A 22886-nucleotide genomic window follows, 5' to 3' on the forward strand; every position below is an offset into this window, starting at 1 on the left:
GGAAGGCTGGAGGGGAACACACACTGGGCAGGCCTGCACTCTTGTTGGACACACAGCAGTAGGAGAACCAGACCTCCTCTCTGGTCCCCGAGAGCAGGCTGGGCTTTATGTGGGGCCAGAGAAAAAGACTCCCGGCCTGAAGCCACAGAACACTTGGCCACTGAAGAGAAGGGGACAGGGTCACTCACTTGAAGGCACCAGAGTAGCCGAAGTACGGTTCCTGGGAGGAGAAGGCACATTTGTTTTCCCCTGTCCCCACACACAGGCGACACAGGTTGGGGAACTGTCCTTTATCTGCACCGGGAACACAGCTGGCTGAGAAGAACCTGGCCACAGCTGTTAAACACAGAGAAGTGGACCACAGAGTGTGAGCCAGCCCAGGCCACAGCGGGTTACACCTCCCATCCTGAGGTCCCCGTGGGCAGGGCTCCTTCCTCCACCCCTGCAGGAGAGCCTCTGTCCTGGGGTTGGGAGCTCGAGACATGCACCTCTGCCGACAGCAGACTCAGCTGTGCCTCCCAAGGGCTGCTGGAGTAACAGATCCTGCCGGCAGGATGTTACAAGCCGGCCAGTCTCACCCCCACCTTGATTCATCCCACACTTTCACCTGCATGATCTGTGTGGTCTGTGCTTACAACTGGAGTAGAGCCCCCTGCCTGAGGTCACTCACTATACCCCAACCATCTTACCTGCCTCAATGGCCTCAGGTGGACCCGTCCAGTTCAAGAATGGACGAAGCATCCCTATAGGGACAATCCACCCAGCGGTCCTGTTAAGGCCTGTGTGGCAGGACTTCAGACCTTGCAGTTCGTTCAGCTGAAAGCGGCCGCCCTTCTTCACCACAGCCACGGCATAATAGTGGGTTCGTGGCTCTGCAAAGGGGCAGATGGAATTGAAAGCTCTTAGCCTGGACAAGAGGGACAAAAACAACTCACCCTGAAAACTCTCCAGTGGGAAGGGGGAACGCTATGCTGCAGTTTCCTCACAGTTCACGTGTGTCCTCCTGTCATGGGTCAGCATCAGGAGAAATGGCCTTCATCTGGCCCAGAGCCCAGCGACTCCATTCCCTGCATGTGTGATGTGACCAAGACTCCACCTCCACATGTTCCCCAACCCCCAATCCACAGAGCTCAGGGCACAGGCTGGGCCCACCATGGCATCTGGGTCCCCAGGCAGAACTCACTTTCTTCGGTCCCGTAGACTTCCGCTGCTACAGGTCGCAGTTTGTAGGGGGCCAGGCCTGCTTCATACATCAAACCACCATCAAGGGTCATAGCATCGGCCCTGTTTGCCTGAAAGTAAAGAGGCCAGACCGGCTTCAGCAGAAAACTCACCCAAACCCAGCAAGTGGGACTTCAGGACCTCAGAAAGTCTCCACGGCTGGAAGGGTCGTCAAAGGGGTCCGCTTTCCATCACATCCACTCACTTCCTATGAGAGATGGTGAGAGCCAAGGACTCCTGTTTCGGGACAGTGAGCACCAGCTCTCTGACTCCTGAGTCCGGCGCCTGCCCTCTTTCTCCTCTGCCTGCCTGTGTCACTCTCCTGATCACACCCTTCACAGTCATCTATATTGGAAGTTGTTTGTTCTAGATGCTTTCTATTTTTGCTCTATATTCATTTAAGTTCTGTTTTATTGGATAGAAAATATGGTTATTAAGATATCCTAAAAGTATCCTAAGAAACCATGTTCCTCCATTTCTGCACATTGCTTCCCACATGATTACGTATTTCTTTGGTTTGCAATGTGGGATAGATCCACAGTCCCCAACTTTTTTGCCACCAAGGACCAGTTTCAGGGAACGTAATTTTTCCACAGACAGATGGGGAATGGTTTTGGGATGAAACTGTTCCACCTCAGATCATCAGGCATTGGATTCTCACAGGTAGTGCAACCCAGATCCCTCGCATGCTCAGTTCTCAATAGGGTTCACACTCCTATGAGAATCTAATGCCGCTGCTGATCTGACAGGAGGTGGAGCTCAGGCAGTCAGGCTCACTAGCCGGCCACTCACCTCCTGCTCTGAGGCCTAGTTCCTAACAGGCCATCAACCAGTACGAGTCCGCAGCCAGGTGGTGGGGACCCCCGGAATACATCAGATTTTGTGGACTGCTTATTCATCTAAAACTGGATACATTTTCTAACTTCTGCAGAGCCTTTATTGATTTTGTTGACAGCATAATGTTTTCTCATAATGTGGGTATTCTATCATGTATTGAATAATTTCCCCCAATGTTTAGCACTTGGGTTTATTTCTAACTGTTGCCTATGAAGATTGTATTTTCATGAATATCTTTGTCCTCAGTATTTTTCCTTGTGACCACTTGTGTCCTTGGGTAGGCACCTGAGGGTGGAATCCCCCAGATGAGGAGCACGTTTCTCCCCGTGACTCCGGCTGCCGTTGCCGTTCTGCTTCCAGAAGACTTATAATACCAACTCAGAATGGCACTGCCCGTGAGGACCAGCTTCACTCTTGAATCACCAGCAGGACAGGCTATCATTCGTTAGCTGTTATTACTATAGAAAATTTGAGTACTAACAAATTGCTCAGGTCTGATTAGTAAGGGGAACATCTCACAAGTATTTTTTATTAATCATGAATTCCCTCTTACTAGTAACTCTGTTCATATCATTTTTCTTCTATGATTTTACATTTTTTCCAATTTGAGTTATTCTTTTATTTATTTTTTTTAAGACGGAGTCACCCAGGCTGAAGTGCAGTGGCACCATCTCAGCTCACCACAACCTCCACCTCCCAAGTTAAAGCGATTCTCTTGCCTCAGCCTCCCGAGTAGCTGGGACTACAGGAGTGTGCCACCACACCCGGCTAACTTTTTTTTTTTTTTTTTTTTTTTTTTGTATTTTTAGTAGAGACAGGTTTTCACCATCTTAGCCAGGATGGTCTTGATCTCCTGACCTCGTGATCCACCTACCTTGGCCTCCCAAAGTGCTAGGATTACAGGCATGAGCCACCGCGCCCGGCCTTGAGTTATTCTTTTATAGAGTGTAAATAGTAATCATGTGTCAGAGCTGGTGCATATTCATCCATTCTGGTGCTTTCTAAATTTTTTATTTAAATATTTTCTATGGGCTATGAATTGCATTTTCCGTATTTTAGAATGTCTGTTTGTTTCATGATTTAGTTCATTGTTTAAGAGACTTCTATTTCCTCTACAGTTCTGCTAGTTAACCTGCCCCCTAGTTTTTCAATAATACAAGTTTTATTTTTAACCATTTAATCTATCTCAATTTTATTTGCATGAATGGTATGTAGCACCGCTTTCAAATAGGGATCTTATTTTCTGAGATCAGACGAGATCGGATGCATTCATGGTGGTATGGCCGTAGACAGATCTTATTTTAAAAGGCAGATTTTGTGGCTTCTTTCACATATATTCAGATTGAGTAGGTTAGAATAGAGCCTAGGAATCTGCATTTTAAACAAGCAAGAGATGTGGTGCTGGTTTTTTGTTTTTGTTTTTGTTTTTTGAGATGGAGTCTCGCTCTTGTCACCCAGGCTGGACTGCAATGGCATGATCTTGGCTCACTGCAACCTCCCCCTCCCGGGTTCAAGTGATTCTCCTGCCTCAGCCTTGTAAGTAGCTGGGATTACAGGCATGTGCCACCACACCCAGCTAATTGTTGTATTTTCAGTAGAGACGGGGTTTTGCCATGTTGGCCAGGCTGGTTTTGAACTACTGACCTCAGTTGATCCTCCCACCTCGGCCTCCCAAAGTGCTGAAATTATAGGCGTGAGCCACTGCACCCAGCCGCTGGTACTGTTTGTATGCAGGTAATAGTTGTAAAATAATAGCCTAAAACATTGATTAAACTAGATTTTTCCCTAAGTAGTATTCTAATAACTCCATTGTATTTATAAGATAATCCTATGAAGTTGCCTTGGGAACTTTTACATACATTATCCACTCTGCTGGAGTTGAGTACACATGATTATGGCACACAGCAGGTACACAGAATATATTTGTTGAATGAATGAGTAAAAATTATTTCAGTAGATCTTACATCGCAAAAAATAAAAGGAATCATAAATCATATACAAGTCATGATACCCTTTTCTCTCTCTCTGAAAGTGTCTTGGACAAAAGTCTTTCTAACCCCCAGCACCCTGGCAGGCCCTGCCCCAGCCATGTGATGTGGCAATGTGACCAGGACAAGCTTCTTTCTCACAGGGTTTAGAGGTCATGACTCTTTTGGAGGATTTCCCTCTCTGGGTAACCTTGCTTTTTGCCGATCCTATGTATTCATCAAACACAAGTGCTTCCATTTCATTTTGGAACAGTTGTTATTAACAGTTTATGTGGAGGCCCCAGGTTCCTCACACGTGGTCTCTTAAGCTCCTTTCTTTCTGCTCTGAAAATAGCACGGTTCCCTGTGAGAGAGGACAGCTCCCAACTTAGTTGCCCAAAAGGTGAAGCAGAAGAAGTAAGGAAATCCCATGTTCTATGTTTTTCCATTTCTCTCTCCCTTCCATTCAGCTTGGTCCCAACCAACACCCGGCACTGACTCACCGCAATGGCCTGGATACAGTTGGTGGGGGAGGCTCTCTTTATGCAGCTGACAGGAGGGCCACGCACTCTTCTCAGATTCCTTTGCCATTGGGAGCATTTTGTGGCCTCGGGTTTGGATACAGCGCACCATCGAACACTCCTCCTACGGGCAGCCAGACACAGTCCTGGGAGAGAGGGGACAACAAGTAAGGATTCAACCACTGACTGAGGCAGTGACCACTGCACCCTCTGATACGAGTTTTCCAGACTCCTCCCTCTCTCTCAGCTGCCCTCCTTCCCTCTCCATTTCATGGCTATGTCCAGCCATTCGCCACAAGTGGAGGCATCTTGATGGACTAACAAGGTCTCTGCATTGGCTAGAGGTCTGTGGTTCTCAATAAATTAAAGGAGAAAGTGCCTCTAGATTATTTTTATTCCTATGACTTTGACATGTTTCCTACTACTTAAAAAATGATGGTGATCCCTCAAATCAGTTATGGAATTCTTCTACCAGCTTTGGCAACTTTGAACCTGGAAGACAGGCAGGAAAGAAGGCATTGCTCCTGTTTTACTGATGTGGAAATTGGCTCCTAAGGAGGCTGAGTGACTCACCACTCAGCAGTGCGGAGCCCAGCTGAGAATCCAGGTCTCTCTAGACTGTTTTGTCCGTAAATGTCTTCCCAGGGAATGCCAACAGAACAAGGGAAAATATACCTGACTTGGTTAGTAGCTGAGGTAAATGGTAAGTCAATGTCAATGGGGACAAATCGGTTGGTTGGTGTGCCTGAGCTACCACCATTCACTCTGTACAGAAAGACTGGTTCTCCTGTTGAGCCTGCTTTTGTTGCTCAAATCCATGCTATTAAGGAGGAAGATGCATTGAATTTACTCCCCTGGTTGCCTGATAAAAGGCATCTACAAAAAACCTGCAATGAACATTATACTAAAATAATGAAAGACTGACTGCTTTCCACCTAAGATCAGGAGTGATGAGAGAGTGTCCACTCTCACCTCTTCTATTTAACAGTATTAGAGATTCTAGTCACAGCAATAAGGCAAGAAAAGAAATGAAAGACACCCATATTGGAAAGAAAGAAGTAAAACTGACTTTATTTTCAGATAACATGATCTTCTATGTAGAAAATACTGAAGAATCTATAAAGTACTATTAGAATTAACAAACAAGTACAGGATATAAGATCAATATATAAAAATTGATCATATTTTTGCATACAGCATAGAATAATCTAAAAATGAAATTAAGGACATAATGCTAGATAGTATAACATCAAAAAGGATTTAATACTTGATGGGTAAATGATAAGAACAGACATTTTACCAAAGAAGATATATGAACAGACAATAAGCACATGAAAAGGTGCTCAATATCATTAGTCAAAAAATGCAAATTGAAAATGCAAGAAAATATCATTTCACACCCTCTAAGCAGGTTATAATAGCTAAAACAGACAATGACACGTATCGGTGAGAATGTGGAGGAGTGGAAACCCTCATACATTGCTGAGAATGTAAAATGGTGCAGCCACTTTGTAAAACAGGTTGGCAGCTTCTCAAAATGTAAAGCACAAAGTTCCAATAGGACCCAGCAATTGCACTTCTAGGCATATAGCCAAAAGAAATATTATAAAAACCTATCGTACATAAAGGCTTGTGCATGAATATTCATAGTAGTGTTATTCAGAACAGTAGAAAACTGGAAACAACCTAAATGTCCAATAACTGGTGAATGTACATCCATTCAATGGAATACTACTCAGCAGTGAAAAGAACTACTAACATGCCCCACAACATGAACAAGCCTCACTTATGCTCAGTGAAAGAAGCCAGACACAAGAGACCACATACTGTATGATTCCATTTGTATGAAATGTCCAGAAAAGGCAAATTTATAGAGACAAGAAAATAGATTAGTGGTTGTCTGATGCTGGGGTAGAAATGAGGATTAACTATAAACAGACATGAGGGACCTTTACTGTAGGGGATAAAAGTGTTCTAAAACGGATTTATGGTGATGGTTGCACCACTCGGTAAGGTTACTAAAACTCATTGAATTGTACGCAAATAGGTGGGTTTTTTTTATGATATATAAAATATACCTCAGTAAAGCTGTTACCAAAAACAAAAACAAACAAACAAACAAAAAAAAAACAAAACAAACACACAGTTGTAAAAGCCCTCTGCCCTTTGGATGTGCTATGGGGTAGAATGTTCAGCCTCTGCTGCCTCCTATTTCTGAGCCATCCCCTTATGGTGAGAGCCACCCACGGCCCTTGGGTGGGCAAGAGGCCTATAACTCCCAAGCTGAGTCTGCAGGGGTTTGGGGACACCCAGCTGCTCCCCTTCACCCACCCTCATCCCGGGGAAATCCCAGGGGATATAATCTTGCCTTGGAAGCCCTTATGGAACTATCCTACACTGAGAATTAACCCAATCAGATGCAGCCATTTGTGATCCAGTAAGCTTTAACTTGATACCTGCTGTATACACAGCACTGTGTGTCACACAAGGAATGTGTAAGCGGATAGGACCAGATTTTACTTCTCACTGGAGAGGCAAAAATCCAAAAGAAGGAAGCTAAGAATGGTGAATGTGTTAAAAGAGAACAAATAGCAACTAATGAAGACATACATGTCTGTATTGTGAGTTCTGCCAACATCGCCGTTCTCCAGGGGAGGGAACTGTGGCTTTAACTAGTTATGTGGCTTGTGGAAGTTCCCATAGCTAATAAGTAAGTGTTGGATCTAGGACTTGAACCTAAGCAGTCAGGCACTAAACTCCCCTACTCTTACCACTGGGCTAGCCTACCTATTTAGGTTGGCAAAGTGAGAGACAGGTTGGAGATGGGGTTAGAAAAGGGTCTGGGTCAGATCATGGAAAGTCTCCAATGCTTATCCAGGGAGGTCTTATTCAGGATGCAGTGAAGCTGTGACCCATGGGAAAGGCTGGAGACTGGAGCTCTCCCTAGGGCAGGGGTAGAGTGAACTGAGACCTGGGACCCGAGAACAGGCAGAGAAGCAGTGGCCAAGGAAGGCACCAGGGAAGGACTGGTCTGAGTGGAGAGGGGGGACAGCACTGAGAACAGAGAAGGGGGCAGGGATAGGGAGGTGGTATCAGAAATCACCTTAGTAATGGGTGGGTTCTGGGGATGAAGGGAGAGAGTAAAATTGAAGACCATGCCTCAAGGTGGAGGTGGGGGCTGAGCAATGATGGGAACCTGTGGGCAGGGTTCATTTCTTCCCCTAAGAGGAGCTGAACCAGGGTGACTAAAGGACCACTGAGCGCCCTACCAGAATTCCCAGTCCCTAGCCCTGCAAACACCAGGTGAAGTCTCCACGCTCTTACCTCCCAGCTCTGGAGCTGTGTGACTCCCTGAAGCGGGTCTGGGTCTGGCCCCTCCAAAATCCTCAACCCGGCACTTGTATTCAGTGTCAGGTGAATACTGCTGCTCACCGGACCTGGCTGGACTCTGACTAAAGCTTACATTCTGGGCAGACATGCAGTGCTCTGGCCTTGAAGGCAGGGGCCAGGACAGGAGTTACTCTCCCCACCTACCCACACAGCTCATGATAGGGCCCAGGCAGACTGCTCAGACTTATGGGAAACCTCATGAGTGCCTCCCAGCCCATGGCACCGGGGGCTAAGCAGACAGACTCCTCCACCCACTGCTCACATGGCTTAGATCCAGCTGGCCCCACCCACCCAACTTCTGCAGCCTGGACACCCATGGGGAGCAGGGCAGGAATCCCATAGGGCAACTGCCACCCTTTCCTCAGGGAGGACAAGGGTTTCAATGGCACTTTGGGGTGCAGGCCACTATCCCAATTGATTACAGGATTCAAACTTCAGACCTCAGTAGGCACCCAAACAACCAAAGATCCAAGTGAATATGAAACCCAGCGGTGCAACTCCGAGCCAGAATCCTGGACCACAGCCCATGACCCCTTCCAAGAAGGCAAGGCTTCCTTCCTCTCCTGCCCCTCCCAGGTGGCCCTAACCCTGTGCAACAGGCCACTTGCCAGGGAGCTTGAGGGGAAGAGAACAGTCGGGTCCTGGCCAGTCCCAATCTGTCTTAGAGACGAGAAGGATGACGAACACCCATGGGAAGGAATTTGGAGCAGGAGACCAGAAGGGCAGGCACATGGATGGGTTCCGGCTCCCACTGCTGCTCTCTATCCACCGCCATCACTTCCATCCAGGAAGCTCCCCGCCTTAGGTAGATGCCATAAGACAGGTGGAGGCTGCACTGGGCTGGGGAGGTGTGACACCTGGGCTTTCACTATGCCCCCTCCCACTGCCTAAGTCCTGATGCCCATCACAGCCCTTTCTGCTGAGGCCTGGGACCTTCCCCTCCCGGCACTGCAGGGAGCTCTGCACTCACTAATGTGCAGCGCTGGAGAGTGCCCTCTGAGCACCCAAGAAATTACTTTGGTTATGGAACTAACAATTGTTTCCTTCCTGGTTATGGAACTAACAATTGTTTCCTTCCTTCTACTCTTCCCTTCTGTTCGGCTCACATTTCCCTCTCAAACTCTCTGACACAGGGTTCCATCAGGAGCACTGCACCCCTCCGCACCCCTCCCCACCCCTCTGCCACGGAAGGTGCATGAATGCCCCATCTCCTGCTCACAACCCTGTGGACCCATGGTTAGGCCGTTTCTTTAAGTGAAGAAACTAAGTCTCATAAAGGCTCTGTCTTGCTGGGGTCTCACAGCAGGAGCTAGGATCTGAACTAGGGTCCTTGAGCTAGTCATTCACCCTCTCTGAGCCTAATTTTCCTCCCAGGTAAAACGCGTATCACAATATGATGGGGACCAAATCCATAGCGGGGACACAAAGCGGCAGTTGCCTGGGAGGCCTTTTGAGAAGCTCTGCGGAGAGCTAGGCGTGTCCCGACCCGGTTTAGAGGAGCCCAGCTCCTGTTCCTCCCCAGGTGAGAAAGAGGCTGGCCCGGCGTCTGGGCCGCCTCCCAGCTACAGACGCAGGGACCGCGGGGCTCAGAGACCCCGCGCCCAGCCAACCGGACACAGGGACCAAAGCGCCTAGCAGACAGGGCGCAGGAGACGCCCATCAGGCGGCGCGCGCCCACAGGCACCTGCACTCACCGAGGGTCCCGAGGAACAGTAGGGCGAGGAAGACAAGCTTCATGTTTGAAGTCCGGAGGCTTCGTTGGCAAACGAAGGCTCTGCCACCTGCGCCTGCCCTGCGCCCCTTTATTCAGGGCTTTGCCCCGCCCTGTTGCCCAATAGACACCCCTTCCCTCCCCACTCCCCGCGGCCAGCTCTACTTGTTCCTTGATGATCCAGGCTCCGGAAAACCCTGAGGCGGGGCAGGACTCCACACCGTGCCGGGAGAGGAAAGCCAGCCTGCGCCTCACCTGTCCTGGTTCTGCCTGGCTACTGCGATGTTCTTTCTCTCTCACTAGTCTGCAAGTCCCTAGGAGTCGCAGCCCCCTGAGCCTTGTCCCGGCTCTGGTCTCAGTGCCTTCTAGAGGGCAGGACACAGAGCAGAGGGTCTTTACTGGAAGATTGCCTTGACCTGTGAGACTGCTGTCTTCAGCAGATGACCTTGAAGGTGCCTAGGAGCCAGTTAGGGCAGGTGGGTTTGCTTTCACCTTGGCTCTGCAGTGAGCCCTGAGTTGAAAAGATGACTCAACCGCCCCCAGCAGCAGCCTAGGGACAGCTGACAGAGAAAATAGAGGCTGCCCAGAGTCCCAGGCAAGCTGCCCAGGGGGGTCTCCCTGCCCTGCTGAGACCCACAGTACAGCTCCCAGAAAACAGACAGGGACTCAGAGGGGAATGGCCACCACCCAAGGCTGGCTCCAAGTTCTTACTTGCCAACAAGAAAGATGCCCTATGGCTAGGATGCCCTACTCTTTGCTGCTTTTTTTTCCTCCACCTCCTCCTTCTTTTTTGGTGTTGATAGTATTCAGTAGGAAACAGTAACCTCATTTTAACAATTGCCATAAACGTCAGATTTTAAAATTCAAAAGCTAGAATACTGCTTTTAAGAATACATCTCATAAACACAGTCCCATGACACACAACAGCCCAGGTACAAATGTCTCCAGCACACCACTGCATGCTATTAATCAGTTGGAAGCAAACTAAACATCCATCTCTGGGGCAGTGTCACACACAGCATGGTGCCTGTGGGACACATTGGGGGCCTCAGAAAGAACATCCTGTGTGTATGGATGTGAACTTAGCCCGAGAGTAACTAGGCAGGGCACAGTGGCTCATGCCTGTAATTCCAGCATTTTAGGAGGCCAAGATGGGAGGATTGCTTGAGCCCAGGAGTTCAAGACTAGCCTGGGCAACATAGGGAAACCCCCATTTCTACAAAAAATACAAAAATTAGCCCGGCATGGTGGTGTGTACCTGTGGTTCCAGCTACTTGGGAGGCTAAGGTGGGAGGACCATTTGAGCCTGGGAGATGGAGGTGGCAGTGAGCCATGATCGTGTCACTGCACTCCAGCCTGGGCAACAGAGTAAGACTCTGTAACCCCCACCAAAAAAAAAAAAAAAAAAAAAAAAAAAGAGATAACTAAGTGAAGAAAAAAGGTACCAACAGTGAGGGAAATAATAAGTCACCTGAACACCTTTCTTGGCAGGTGAGTCTGGCCAATATGTAACTCTGAACTCTGCTTATTCTGATAAGCCGGTCTTGACTCTGTGTAGATTACTTGGTACTAAAAAGCATTTCCTGGAGCAGATGGGCAATGCCCCAGGGAGCCAGCTCTGCCAAGAGTGAGCATGCAGTGGGCATCCAGCCATGGAGAAGCAGGCGCAGCCCAAGGTGGAGAGGCCATTAAGGAGGCTGGGGAGCCCCTCCATCTCTGGGCATGATCCTGCCAAAGCACAGGGTGGAGGCTAATCAGGCATCCTGCTTGCCTGCCATGAGACTGGGGTCTGAGATTTGGTGCTAGAATCACCAGCTGGGTTTTGTGGTGACAGATCCAAGGTCTCTCATTGTTTGGAAACATGATATTGCACCATTAAAAGTTGCCTTCATCAATAATTGCAGTAAGTTCTTTCAAAAATACTGAAGAAATGCAAAATTGACTAATTCCCAGGAGTGCTGAAGCGTCTTTGTACCTAAATTGGCAACTAGACTTTGCCTTTTCATCACTATAAAAGAATTAAGAAACATCATAACCCATGTCTCTTTTTCTGAGTGCAAATTTAAAAAAGGATGACTGGGAGGTCAGAGGGCCCTGGACCCTCTTAAGTATGTTACAGTGTTGGCAAGAACACAGAGAACCTGGGGGCACCACCAAGAGGCTCAGCTTAAGGAGGGCCCTGAAGGCAGGATGAGTAGGCGGCAGGGCAGACTGTTTTCCTGCTGCGCCTGTTGGAACAGCCCAGCCCCAGGGCAGGAGTGTGCGCATCTGGACACAGGCAGAGCAGCCCCCCAAGGCCATCTGCAGAGCAGGCTGATGTAGGGGATCAATCTGCCCCCAAAACAATGAAGTTCAACTGATCTATTAACAGCATTCATTCATTCATTCATTCATGCCAGAACTGGTAGATGCCATGAGAGACAGAGAAGAGGGGTGTGTCCTTGCCCTCAAGAGCTCACAGGACCATGGGGGAGGGACGGGCACAGGAATGCACTTCTATCACAGAGGCTCCCTAAGAAGAGGCCAAGCAGCATAAACCAAGAGAGTGTGAGGGCCCAGAGGAGGAATGACCAGCACCCATCATGAGGGCTCCAGAAGAACTCAAGGAAGATTTGGCCTGGGTACCTGAAGGAAGGTGGGATTTCTACAGGTAGAGCATTCTGTAAAGTAAACAACCAAACAAGTAAAGGCGTGGGAGCCATGAACCCAGTGACCAATTACCTGAGCACCAGGGACAACAAAAGGTCACTCTGGCTTTCTGGCCAGGAATTCTTCTCTTTTTTTTTTTTTTTACAGACAGGGTCTCCCTCTGTCACCTAGGCTGGTATGCGGTGGTGGTACAATCACAGCTCACTGCAGCCTTGACCTCCTGGGCTCAAGCGATCCTCCCACCTCTGCCTCCCAAAGTGCTGGGATTACAGGCATAAGCCATTGCAGCCAACCATGGCTTGGAACTCTTGTTGGAAGAAGGATTAACAAAATCCTCCTCCTCTATCCTGAGTTCCACATCATGTGTTCATCTGCCTCTGGATAGCTACTCTTGCAGGTCCTGAAGCCACCTAAATTTAATATTGAAAACGCAACTCACATAGTCCCTCCAACCCTGCACCTTCTTTTATATTTCTTACCACTTTCCACCAAACCCACCAAAGAGCCACAGAGGCACCCTCAAATCCTTTGGCCAGCTAGCTCTGTGCATGTTATAGGCACTTGAAGATCAATATCGGTTGAAGGAATGAATAAATGAAGAGGAGGAACAGGCTAAGAAAGGGACAAAGGATCCTGTTTGTAATGTGTTGGGTCTGAAGGACAGTGAGGGTCAGGGCTGGCTAAGCCAGGCCATGCCAAAGCCTGTGTACATGGACTCATTAATTTATCCATTCATTCACCACTGGTCTATGGGACATCTCCAATGTGCCAGGAGTTGGGTCAGATCTCGAAAAGCCTGCAGGGAAGCAGAATGCAGGTTTCCAAATGCTGAGACGGTAGCATGAGTTTAAGGAGCACAAAGAAGGTAGCTGCTGTGGGAACCGCCATGCAGTGGCAAGAGTTAGTGTTCAACAGGCAGGTGTGGGAGGCTGCCTCCCTTCCCCCTAACCCTGCTCTACCCACACCCTCAAAACTCCCCCAAGGAGCCTTTACAGAATTGCAGGCCCAAGCCCCACCAGCAGGCAATAGTCTTTGGCCAACCTAACTGCTCCCTGCAAGCCTCACACCCTGCCCTCACTGAGCCTCTAGCTTCAAACCCCAAGAAGAGTGTTGGGAAGGAAGTGTGAGATCTGGGTAGAACTGGCTCCAGGTGGGATAAGGCAGAAGAGGCCTTCCTGAGACATCTATTCACAGTTGGACAATAGCCTGGCAGACGGGAGAACTCCGGCCATTTCTTTTCCCTGCCAGTGGTGTGAGATTGCTGACTTGAGAGCCACTTAATTAGATATTTAGGGATTTGGGGTGGGTTAACTGATGGCAGCTTGATGTCAGGCATAATAGATTCCAGGCATGTATTTATGCCATGGAATTAGCAAATGCTCTAAATCAGGGCTTCCTCCCTCCACGCCCCTGGAGGGCCGGTCGACCAGCACACAGCTGCCTAAGTTCATCACTGTTTGGTGTCATGCAATGTCCACGTTCATGTAGGTGTGTTTGTGTGTGGGTGGCTGTGCCATCCCTAGCAGAGAAATAGGATAATAATCTTTAATATTTGGACGGCATTTTAAAATTCAAATAGTGCTGTCAGTGACTTTGTCTCGTGTGGCTTTAACAACAGCTCTGTGAGTTAAGACAGTCACTGTTTCCATTCTAAAAACAGGTACTCTGAGTGTCGCCTGAGGTCACACACTGAATAAGATACAACTGCTATCCCTGAGTCTCCCATTAGGCCCACGGCCAGGGGCTTTCTCCTTTACAGGCCAAGAACCCTCTGAGAGCTCAGGATGCAGAGACTGAGGCCCAGGGATCTCAGCAGAAAGGGAACCCTGAAAGAATTGAACCCTTCCATGAAGCAGGCCCTGCCTGGCCCCTTCCACACATCAGCCGTCTTCCGATGCTCTGGAAATATCATAAGGTGCTTGTTACACCTGTTTCCAGCTGAGTGGACTTGGGCAAGGCACTTTGTTCATGGTCTCACAGGCAGTGGAGAGTAGAGCCAGAAATCCACCCAGGACCCCATCTGGTGACTCCTTAGGGCCTTGGTGCCTTAGTAATGATCATTTATTTGCTGGTCACCCTGAAGAGAGGGGCAGAGAATGGGCAAGAAGGAGAAAGAGAGGGATGGAGAGCTGCCTGTGTCTCTACCCACCCAAGTCCCCACAAAATCCCAACACAATGATCTCGAGAGAAAGGCCCTCACATTTGGCCCCACATTGGCCCCTTTGAAGACAGCCAAAGGCCCTGAGAGTCTGGGAACGCTTGTGGGCTCCTGGAAGCTTCCATTAGGAGGGAAGATCTGCTGAAGGGCACCAGGCAGGAAAACAGTGGCTTCATTAGCCAACATGTATTGTTGCCAAATATTGCCCAATTTACAAAGGTCCCACAGAGACAAGGAGCTTCTGTCTGCTTGGATGAGCCCTCTTCTTCCTCTTCCTCTTCCCTCCCCTCACCTGACCCTTCTCCTCTGCAGGACCCTCTGCCCTCTGGGCCCTCTCCTCACAGGGACAGCCCTCCCGGGGTTGGCGGCTTCAAAGACCTGCTGAGCATGCTCCCCAGTGGCCAAGGAGCAGTGGAAACAGCTCAAGCTTCCAGTCCCACCCTACTTCTGAGCTTTCAATTCTCCTGGCCAGGATAGCACCCTAAGTTCCTGGTAGACATCTGAACTGAGCACCTAATCACCACATCCATTGAGAATGTACAGCAGGTCAGGCCCTGGGGGACAGCCTTCTGGGAAGGTGCTGGCCCAGAGGGAGCATGTGGGTGGCCCAAGGCGAGTCATGCAAATTTCTTCCCAGAAGGAATGAGGCCCTGTCCCAGGGAAAGCCCAAGCATGAAGCACCTAAGTTGCTGACCCATGGTGCTTCCTCCTACAGGGCTGCATTCTGGAGGGGGCTGCTCCACAGGCTTCACTGTGCTGGAGGCCTCTGTGTCTGCTGTCTGTGTCCTGCAAGGACAAGATCAGCTGGATCCTTCACTCAGTAGGAGCCTGAGATGGGTGAGTGGAGGAGTGAAGAGGCTTGATTTTCCTCCATTTCTCTGGGTGAGGCTGCTTATCCCCAGCTCTTCCAGGCTAGAGATGCCCAGCTCTCTGACCAGTCCTCAAGCCTCACTACTGCTCTGGTAGCGAACTTCCTCATCCCACCATTCCTTTATTCACCTGACAGCTGGGCAGACGGGAAGGCATGGGGAGAGGTGTGGTTAGAAGCTCAGAGATGGGATTGGCTGGCTAGGTTTGAACCAGTTCCACCCTAAACAGCTCCCTGGACCTAGGTCAGTCTTTCAACCTATCTAAGCCTCAGTTTCTCCATATGTAAAAAAGAGATGCAAATAATATCCACCGTATGAGGTGGATAGAATTAAAACCCGATGTTGAGATTCTTGTGCAGTGCTCGGTACAGGCAAGTTGTCCTTGATATTTGCAGATACTCATGAGCCCCCTCTGTGTGCGAAAACCTCAGCTGGGCACAGAGGTTCAGGGTTGAGCAGGAAGGAGCCCAGCCTCCAGCAATGCCTGGTCAGCGAGAGGGGCTGCATGAACCCAGAGAGTCACAATCCTACTTGCAGAGAATGTTAACAGAGGCTGCAGGGAGCTTTGAGAGTGGAAGAGAGAGTGGCAGAGTCTGTTCTCCAAAATGGCAGGGCAGCACACACTGCCCCCAGCTGCCTGCCTTTTCTAGAGTGTTCACAATCTGGCTGGCCTACTCTCCATCTGTGTCTCTCTCCTAATCCCTGCCTCCTCTCTTTCTCTGTCTCTCTCTCTCTCCTTGGCTTACCTTCTCCCTCTCTATCTCCCTGTCTCTATTTCCCTCTCTCTCTTAAACACCTATGTCTATAGGTGTTATAGATGCCTGCCATAGGGAGGGGATCTGACCCTGGCTGAGCTTCCTCTAACATAGTACTTGTAACTACTGACACCTGTCCCTGCACTCATGCCCTCACTCTGAGCTCCAGGAGGGAAGGGACTATGGTTGACCAGTTCTGCATCCCCAGGACCCACCTCTAGGCTTGGTCCAGCAGACAGCCTCCCTCAGGGCTGTTGACCAGGTGACTGTGGGGAGCAGAGGACAAGCCCTGCGTAAAGGCACATGGAGAAAGGAGCAGGGAATGGGCCACCCAGTGCCCCTTCCTCGCCCTGTGCAGTACCCACCTGTGTGTGTCTTGAGGATGGAGAGGCTGAAGAGATATCTCCATCACCCCCAGCACCTAGCACCTGCCTGCGGGGAAGCTGGGACCTACTTCTCCTACTGAAAGGCCTCCTCTTCTATAGCCCCATCAGCTTCCAAGGATAAGCAGCAAGGGCACTGGGAGAGAATCAAGGCAGTGCCAATGATGACAAAAAGAGCAAAAAGAAATATAGGGGCTGTGGGCCATGGGGACAATTTCCCAAATTTTTAACACACATCCCTTTCAAGGCCATAGATACTGTCATCCTGGCCAATTATGTTTGTAGTCTGAGGCTTGTTGGAGCCTCCAGAGGGTCCTTAGCAGCCCAGGGCCTCCCTCTGTCACTCTTTCTGGGCATGAGTCTTTTCCAGTGACACCCCTCCCTTCTTACTCTTCCCTCCCCTCTCCCTCCCAGCTCTAGATTCTACCCTCCCTATTCTTCCCTCTACTCTTATTCAGCTAAAACCAGAAGTAAAGCTAGCACAAACTTGTATGACTTTAGGAGGTGCCTACCATGAGCTGTGGCATTTATAGTGTGTGTTTTTACTGAAATTATACCCTCCTAAGGCCATGTGGCAGGCAAGCTACAGAGAGTTCTCATCCAGGGTCCTCTCCGGGGCATCCTGTCCATTCATCCTTAGCCTCCTGTGGGGTCCTGTTGAAGGACAGAGAAGGAGCAGAGACGGGGGCAAGACACCCCTTTTTTGTGATCAACCTAGCAAAACTTCATCCTGAGCAGTCTTCCTCCAGAGGGTATTAATTTCCAGAAAATCGATTTTGGAAAAGACTCGTGTGTGTGTGTGCGCGCGCGCGCGTGTGTGTGTGCGCGCGCGCGTGTGTGTGTGTGTGTGTGTGTGTGTGTGAGAGAGAGAGAGAGAGAGAGACAGGGTCTTGCTCCATTGCCCAGGCTGGAGTGCAGTGGCACAGTGTAGCTCACTGCAGCCTCGAACTCCCAGGCTCAAGAGATCCTCTTGAAGTTCAGCCACCTGGTCAGCCCTCTTGAGTAAAAGCTGACCTCTCCAGAACGTGTGTTGTTTGAGGAATTAGGGGGAAGCTGTGGGTATGGGGCTGGGGTCCAGGACAGCAATGCCTCTGAACCAATAATGTTGTTGCCAAATGTTGCCCCATTTGTAAAGGAAACTCAGCAATCAAAGAACTTCTCTCTGCTTGAACCAATCCTTTCTGTTTCTTCCTCTTGTCTTTTTCGTCCCTCTCTGGAACCCCTCTGGGTGGCCTTCTCCTCACTCCATCTGGCAAGGCAGAGGTCAGACTCTCCATGTCTCTAGGTCAATACTTGTGTTTCCTTACTGATTCTCCTTTCTCTTTCAGTCACTACATGTCATCTGTGCCCAGGTGCACTCAGTTCTTCCTCCATCCTGCCTCTTGTGCCTGCCTGTTACTTTCTGTTCCATGGTCCGGAGATGACCCTGGAATCCTGCCTCAGCTTCTGACTGCTCTCCTGACCCTCATTTCTCCAAATGCACCCATCCCCAAGGGAAGCTTTCAGAACCACAGAGCTAACCATGGTTCCAAGGAATCTTTTCTTGCCCTTCCTCTCTTCTCCCATAATCTGCTCCTGAAGAACCTCATTCTCCTTCCTCTTTTGGATTAATACCTTCTCTGTGCTGAAAACTACTTTATTCTGCTCTACTCTGGCGATGTGTACTCAACTGTGAACAGAACAGCTCAGCCTAGAAGTCCCACCAGCACCTCAAAACAGCATGTCCAACTTCCAGTTCTGGATCAAGATGGAGTAGGCACATCGCTCTCTATTCCTCCCACTAAGTACAGATTAAAACGCTAAAGATTATAGATGTAGTGGCTTAAAACAACACAAATGTATTATCTTACAATGCTAAAGATCAGAGTTTCAAAATCAGCAGTGAACTAAAGAATGCAGGGCTGTTTTCCCTCTGGAGGCTCCGGGGGGAATCCATTTCCTTATTTTTTTCGGCTTCTAGAGCTGACCCCATTCCTTGGATCTGGGCTGCACATCATTCTCACCTCTGTGGCTCTCATCACATCTCCATCTCACACTCTGACCTACCTGCCTCCTGCCTGTAAGAACTGTCATGATTACATTGTGGCCATTCAGAGAATGTCCCCATCTCAAGATCTTAATAACATCCGCAAAGTTCCTTTTGCCATTTAAGCTAACATATTTACAGGTTCCAGGAATTAGGACATGGACATCTTTGGGGTCCATTATTCAGCATACCACTCCAGTAGACTGTAATAAATCATGTGTGTACTAAGTAATACCTACAGTAACCACTAAGTAACCTATACAAAGATATATACTCAAAGTTACTATAGGTATATCAAAATGGAATTCTAAAAAATGTTTAAGTAACCCACAGGACAGTAAGAAAAAGAAAACAGTAAAATCTAAAAACAGAGAGAAAAAATAAAATGAAATGGCAGGCTTAACACTAACATATGAATAATTATGTAAGTAAATAATCTAAATACTCCAATTAAAAGAATGGATTGGAAAAGTGGATTAAAAAACATAACCCAGCTCTAAACTGCCCACAAGAAACTCATTAAAAACAGTAACAATGTAGGTAGAGTGAAAGTAAAATGATAGAAAAACATAAACCATGCAAAAAGAAAGCAGGAAGAGCTACATTAATATTAGATAAAGTTGAATTCAGGGCAAAGAAAATTATTAGGGGCAGAAAGAAACATGTAATAATGAAAGAGTCAATACACCTAGAAGTCATAACAATCCTAAATGTACCCACCAAAAAGCAGAGCTGCAAAATATGTGAAGAAAAATCTGATACAACTAGAAAGAGAAATAGATTCCACAATTATAGTTGAAGACTTCAAACTCCTCTGCCAACAACTGATAGAACAAACAGCGAGCAAATCAACAAGGGTGTAGAAGAATTCAACACCACCGTCAACCGGCAGCACTAAATCAACATTTATAGAGCCCTTTACCCAACAACGGCAGAATACGCATTCTTTTCAAGTCCCCACAGAATACTTACCAAGATAGACCATTTGCTGGGACATAAAACAAACCTCAACAACTTTTTAAAAATTAAATCATAAAAATTTATTCTTTGATCACAATGAAATCAAACTAGAAATCACTAGCAAAAAGATAGCAGAGAAATCTTCAAACCGTTAGAAACTAAATATCACACTTCTAAATCATCAGTGGGTCAAAGAGAAAACCTCAAGTAAACATTTTTTTTAAATACACTGAACCTAATGAGACTGAAAATACGACATATCAAAATGTGTGGGATGTTGCTAAAGCAGTACTCAGAGGGAAACTTGTAGCACCAAATGATAACATTAGAGGAGGAAAAGCCTCATATCAGTAATCTAAACTGCCACCTCAGGGAACCAGAAAAGGGAGAGCAAAATAAACCTAAAGCAAGCAAAAGAAATAAAGCGGAAGCTATCACGACAGATCCTAAAGAAAATGGAAGGATAACTCAAGGACTACTATAAGGTCTCTACACACATACATTTGACAACTGATATGAAATTGACCAATTTCTCCAAAAAAAACAAACTATCACAACTCACAATATGAAACAGATCATCCGAATTAAGAAACAGAGTTCATGATTTTAAAACTCTCAAAAAAGACATCTTCAGACTCAAATGGTTTCACTGTCGAATTCTACTAAACGTTTAAATAATTATCACCAATTCCACACAACCTCTTCCAAAACCGAGAAGAGGAAATACTCTCCAATACATTCCATGAGGCCCGTTTGTTACCAAGAGAGAAAAAGGAGAGGGTCATCTCTGTTGTTCTTGGGGAAAACTCCCTATGAGATGTCAATGACTTTTATTTGCTCTCCCCCTACACACACACACATACACACAAACACACACACAAACACACACACAAACACACACACTGTCTTCATCTACTTTCCAACTCTATGGCCCTGCAAGGTATTACCATGTGAACCACGTGGCTCCTTTGATCTGGCTGCAGCCAATTGACCATTAGAGACGACCCAACTCAAGTTGGCCAAGTAATCTTTTTTAACTTAAAAACAAACTCTGATAAGAGAAATATTAAAACATAAATGTACAATTGAGCAAATTATCCCAAAGAACACTCATGTAACCACCACCCAGGTCAAAGAAAACTGCCAACATTCAAAACCCCCTTATGCCTCCACTCAACTCCACACCCTCTCCCAACCCCTAAATCTAGCTACTATTCTAATTTCTACACTATGCCTTAGATCTGCCTACTTCTGAATTTTATATAAATGGAAACATACAATATGTGTTCTTTTGTATCTGATTTCCTTCATTCAACATTCTGCTTGTGAGATCATCCTTTAATTCAGTTTCTAATTTTTATTTAATTTAGTAATAATTGCTAGTATTAGAAATACAATCTATTTTTGTATTTATCCTTCTGTCTGGCAAGCTTGCTAAATTCACTTATAAAATCTAATTACTTGGGAATTTCCACTAACATAATAATGAGAGCTTTATATTTTCTTTCCATTGATTTTGCACTGGATGGGACTTTCCGTACAATGTTGAATAGATATGGAGATAACAGCATCTGGGTCTTGTTCCTGATCTCAGATGCAAGCTTTCAACATTCTCCCCATTAAATATGTTATCCATTTTCTGTTGGTTTTTTTATAGATATGTAGATTGTATAGCAACCTTTGTAGGTTAAGGAAGTACCTTTAGATAGTTAGTTATAAACATAAATGGATGCTGAATTTCAGCATCAACTGAGATAATCATTTGATTTTTCTCTTTGGTGATGAATCTTACCAGTTTATTTTCAAATACCAAGCCAAACTTAAATTTCTCATGCAGTCTGTAAATGGCAATATTTGTCTTTTTAAAATACACTTTTTATTAAAGTGTAGCATACATATGCATGTATAACAGCAGATGCACAAATCATAAATGTAGAGTTGGATGAATTTTTAAAATTTGAACTATATTTGAGAGCTATAAAATAGCTCTCAAATAGCTCTCAAATAAAGAGAAGATCACTAGCCCGCAAAAACTCTGTACATGCCTCTTTCCAATCACTATCACAGGGGTAATCACTATCCTGACATCTAGCACAATGTATTCATTATGACTGTGTATGAAGTTTTTATAAATGGAATTGTATAGAAGGTGCCTGAGGCTTTTTGTTTAAAAATTTGTTTATTAGCCTCTCCAATGTTGTTCCATAAAGAAATAGCTCTTACATGCTCACTTCTATATAGTCTTTATGTATATGAGTGTAGTACCACAGTTACGTGTATATTCTATTGGTGATAGATATTTTGATCGTTTCTAACTTGGGGTTATTACAATGGTGCTGAAGTGAACATATGTATTCTTTTCTGTCGGTCATGTACTTAGGAATGGAGTTTTACAGCATATGCCTATGTTCTGCTTTAGAAAATTCTGCCAGTTTTCCAAAGTTAATCATAACAATTCATATTCCCACCAATGTATATGAGAGTTCCAGCTGCTTGACACCCTTGGCAACACTTGGCATTGTCTGTCTTTTTCATTTCAGCCACTCTGTTTGGGAATGTCTTTTGTCCATTTTTTGATTGTTTGGTAAGGCTTTTTCTTACTGGCTGATAGTTCTTTCAATATTCTTCAGAGTCACCATTTCCCTCCACTTGCCTCCGTGAGGGAGCCCAGTGCTCCTCCTCCCTCAGCTCTTCTAAGCCCAGATGAAGCCTGGCCCTTCTGGGCACATCGCAAGGCGGCATCTGCATTCTAGCTGACTTCCTTGTCCCTTCTTTGATTCACTGGGTCGTCTGGCTCCTGAAAGGCAGGGTCAGTGATGAGAGTAGTTAAACATCTCAGGCAGGGGAGTTTGAAACCAGCTCTACCTCTTCCCCACTCCCCAGATCTAGCCACATCATTCAGCCTGTCTCAGCTTCAGCGTCCCCATGTGAAAATAGGAATACTAAAAGCATCTCCCTCATAAAACTGTGAGAACTTAATGAAGTAACATAAAGATGCTTAGAACAGTGCCAGCACATGGGGGCTGCTCAATCAATATTTTTTGAATGAAGGAATGGATGTGTGAATTAATAAGTGAATGGATGTAAAATTTCAGTACAAGGCCAAACCACACTGTGAAAACTCAGTCAACATTAACTGTTATTGTTATTATTTCCAGGCATTTCTGGGCCCCGCTGTGAGCCAGACCCTATGCAGAGTCCTGGGGATCTGCAAGGAGGTCCCTTTCCACAGGCTCCAGATGAATCACAATCCAACAGAAGGTGTTGGCAAAGGCAAGTCCACCCTACAGGGAAGACAGAGGGCCGATGGGGAGCCACTTTCCCCAGCCTCCCTCCTGAAGCTGAACCCAGCAGCGCGCCCCAGCCCTTTTCCAGACATCTGTCTTTGTGATTCCTTGGGCTCCTCTCCACACCCACACTCCTTATGCCCGCATTCTGT

At 47.0% G+C, this 22886-nt stretch overlaps 2 protein-coding genes across 2 annotated transcripts in view; one reads left to right on the top strand and one right to left on the bottom strand.

The window, feature by feature from the left end:
* LTF (lactotransferrin) overlaps positions 1–9965 on the bottom strand; it is a 28671-nt gene extending 18706 nt beyond the window's left edge. Inside the window, exons 1-5 of the mRNA XM_050780555.1 lie at positions 9631–9965; positions 4529–4692; positions 1184–1292; positions 690–872; positions 189–336 (exon numbers count right to left, since the gene is read on the bottom strand). Coding sequence (XP_050636512.1) covers positions 189–336; positions 690–872; positions 1184–1292; positions 4529–4692; positions 9631–9673 — 647 coding nt within the window. The 5' untranslated portion in view covers positions 9674–9965. The remainder of the gene's footprint in view (positions 1–188; positions 337–689; positions 873–1183; positions 1293–4528; positions 4693–9630) is intronic.
* The window catches only part of TMIE (transmembrane inner ear), a 538092-nt gene that overhangs the window by 280601 nt on the left and 234605 nt on the right, over positions 1–22886 (top strand). The gene's annotated exons all lie outside the window — the stretch shown is intronic.

The sequence above is a fragment of the Macaca thibetana genome, chromosome 2, assembly GCF_024542745.1.
Source record: "Macaca thibetana thibetana isolate TM-01 chromosome 2, ASM2454274v1, whole genome shotgun sequence".
NCBI lineage: Eukaryota > Metazoa > Chordata > Mammalia > Primates > Cercopithecidae > Macaca > Macaca thibetana.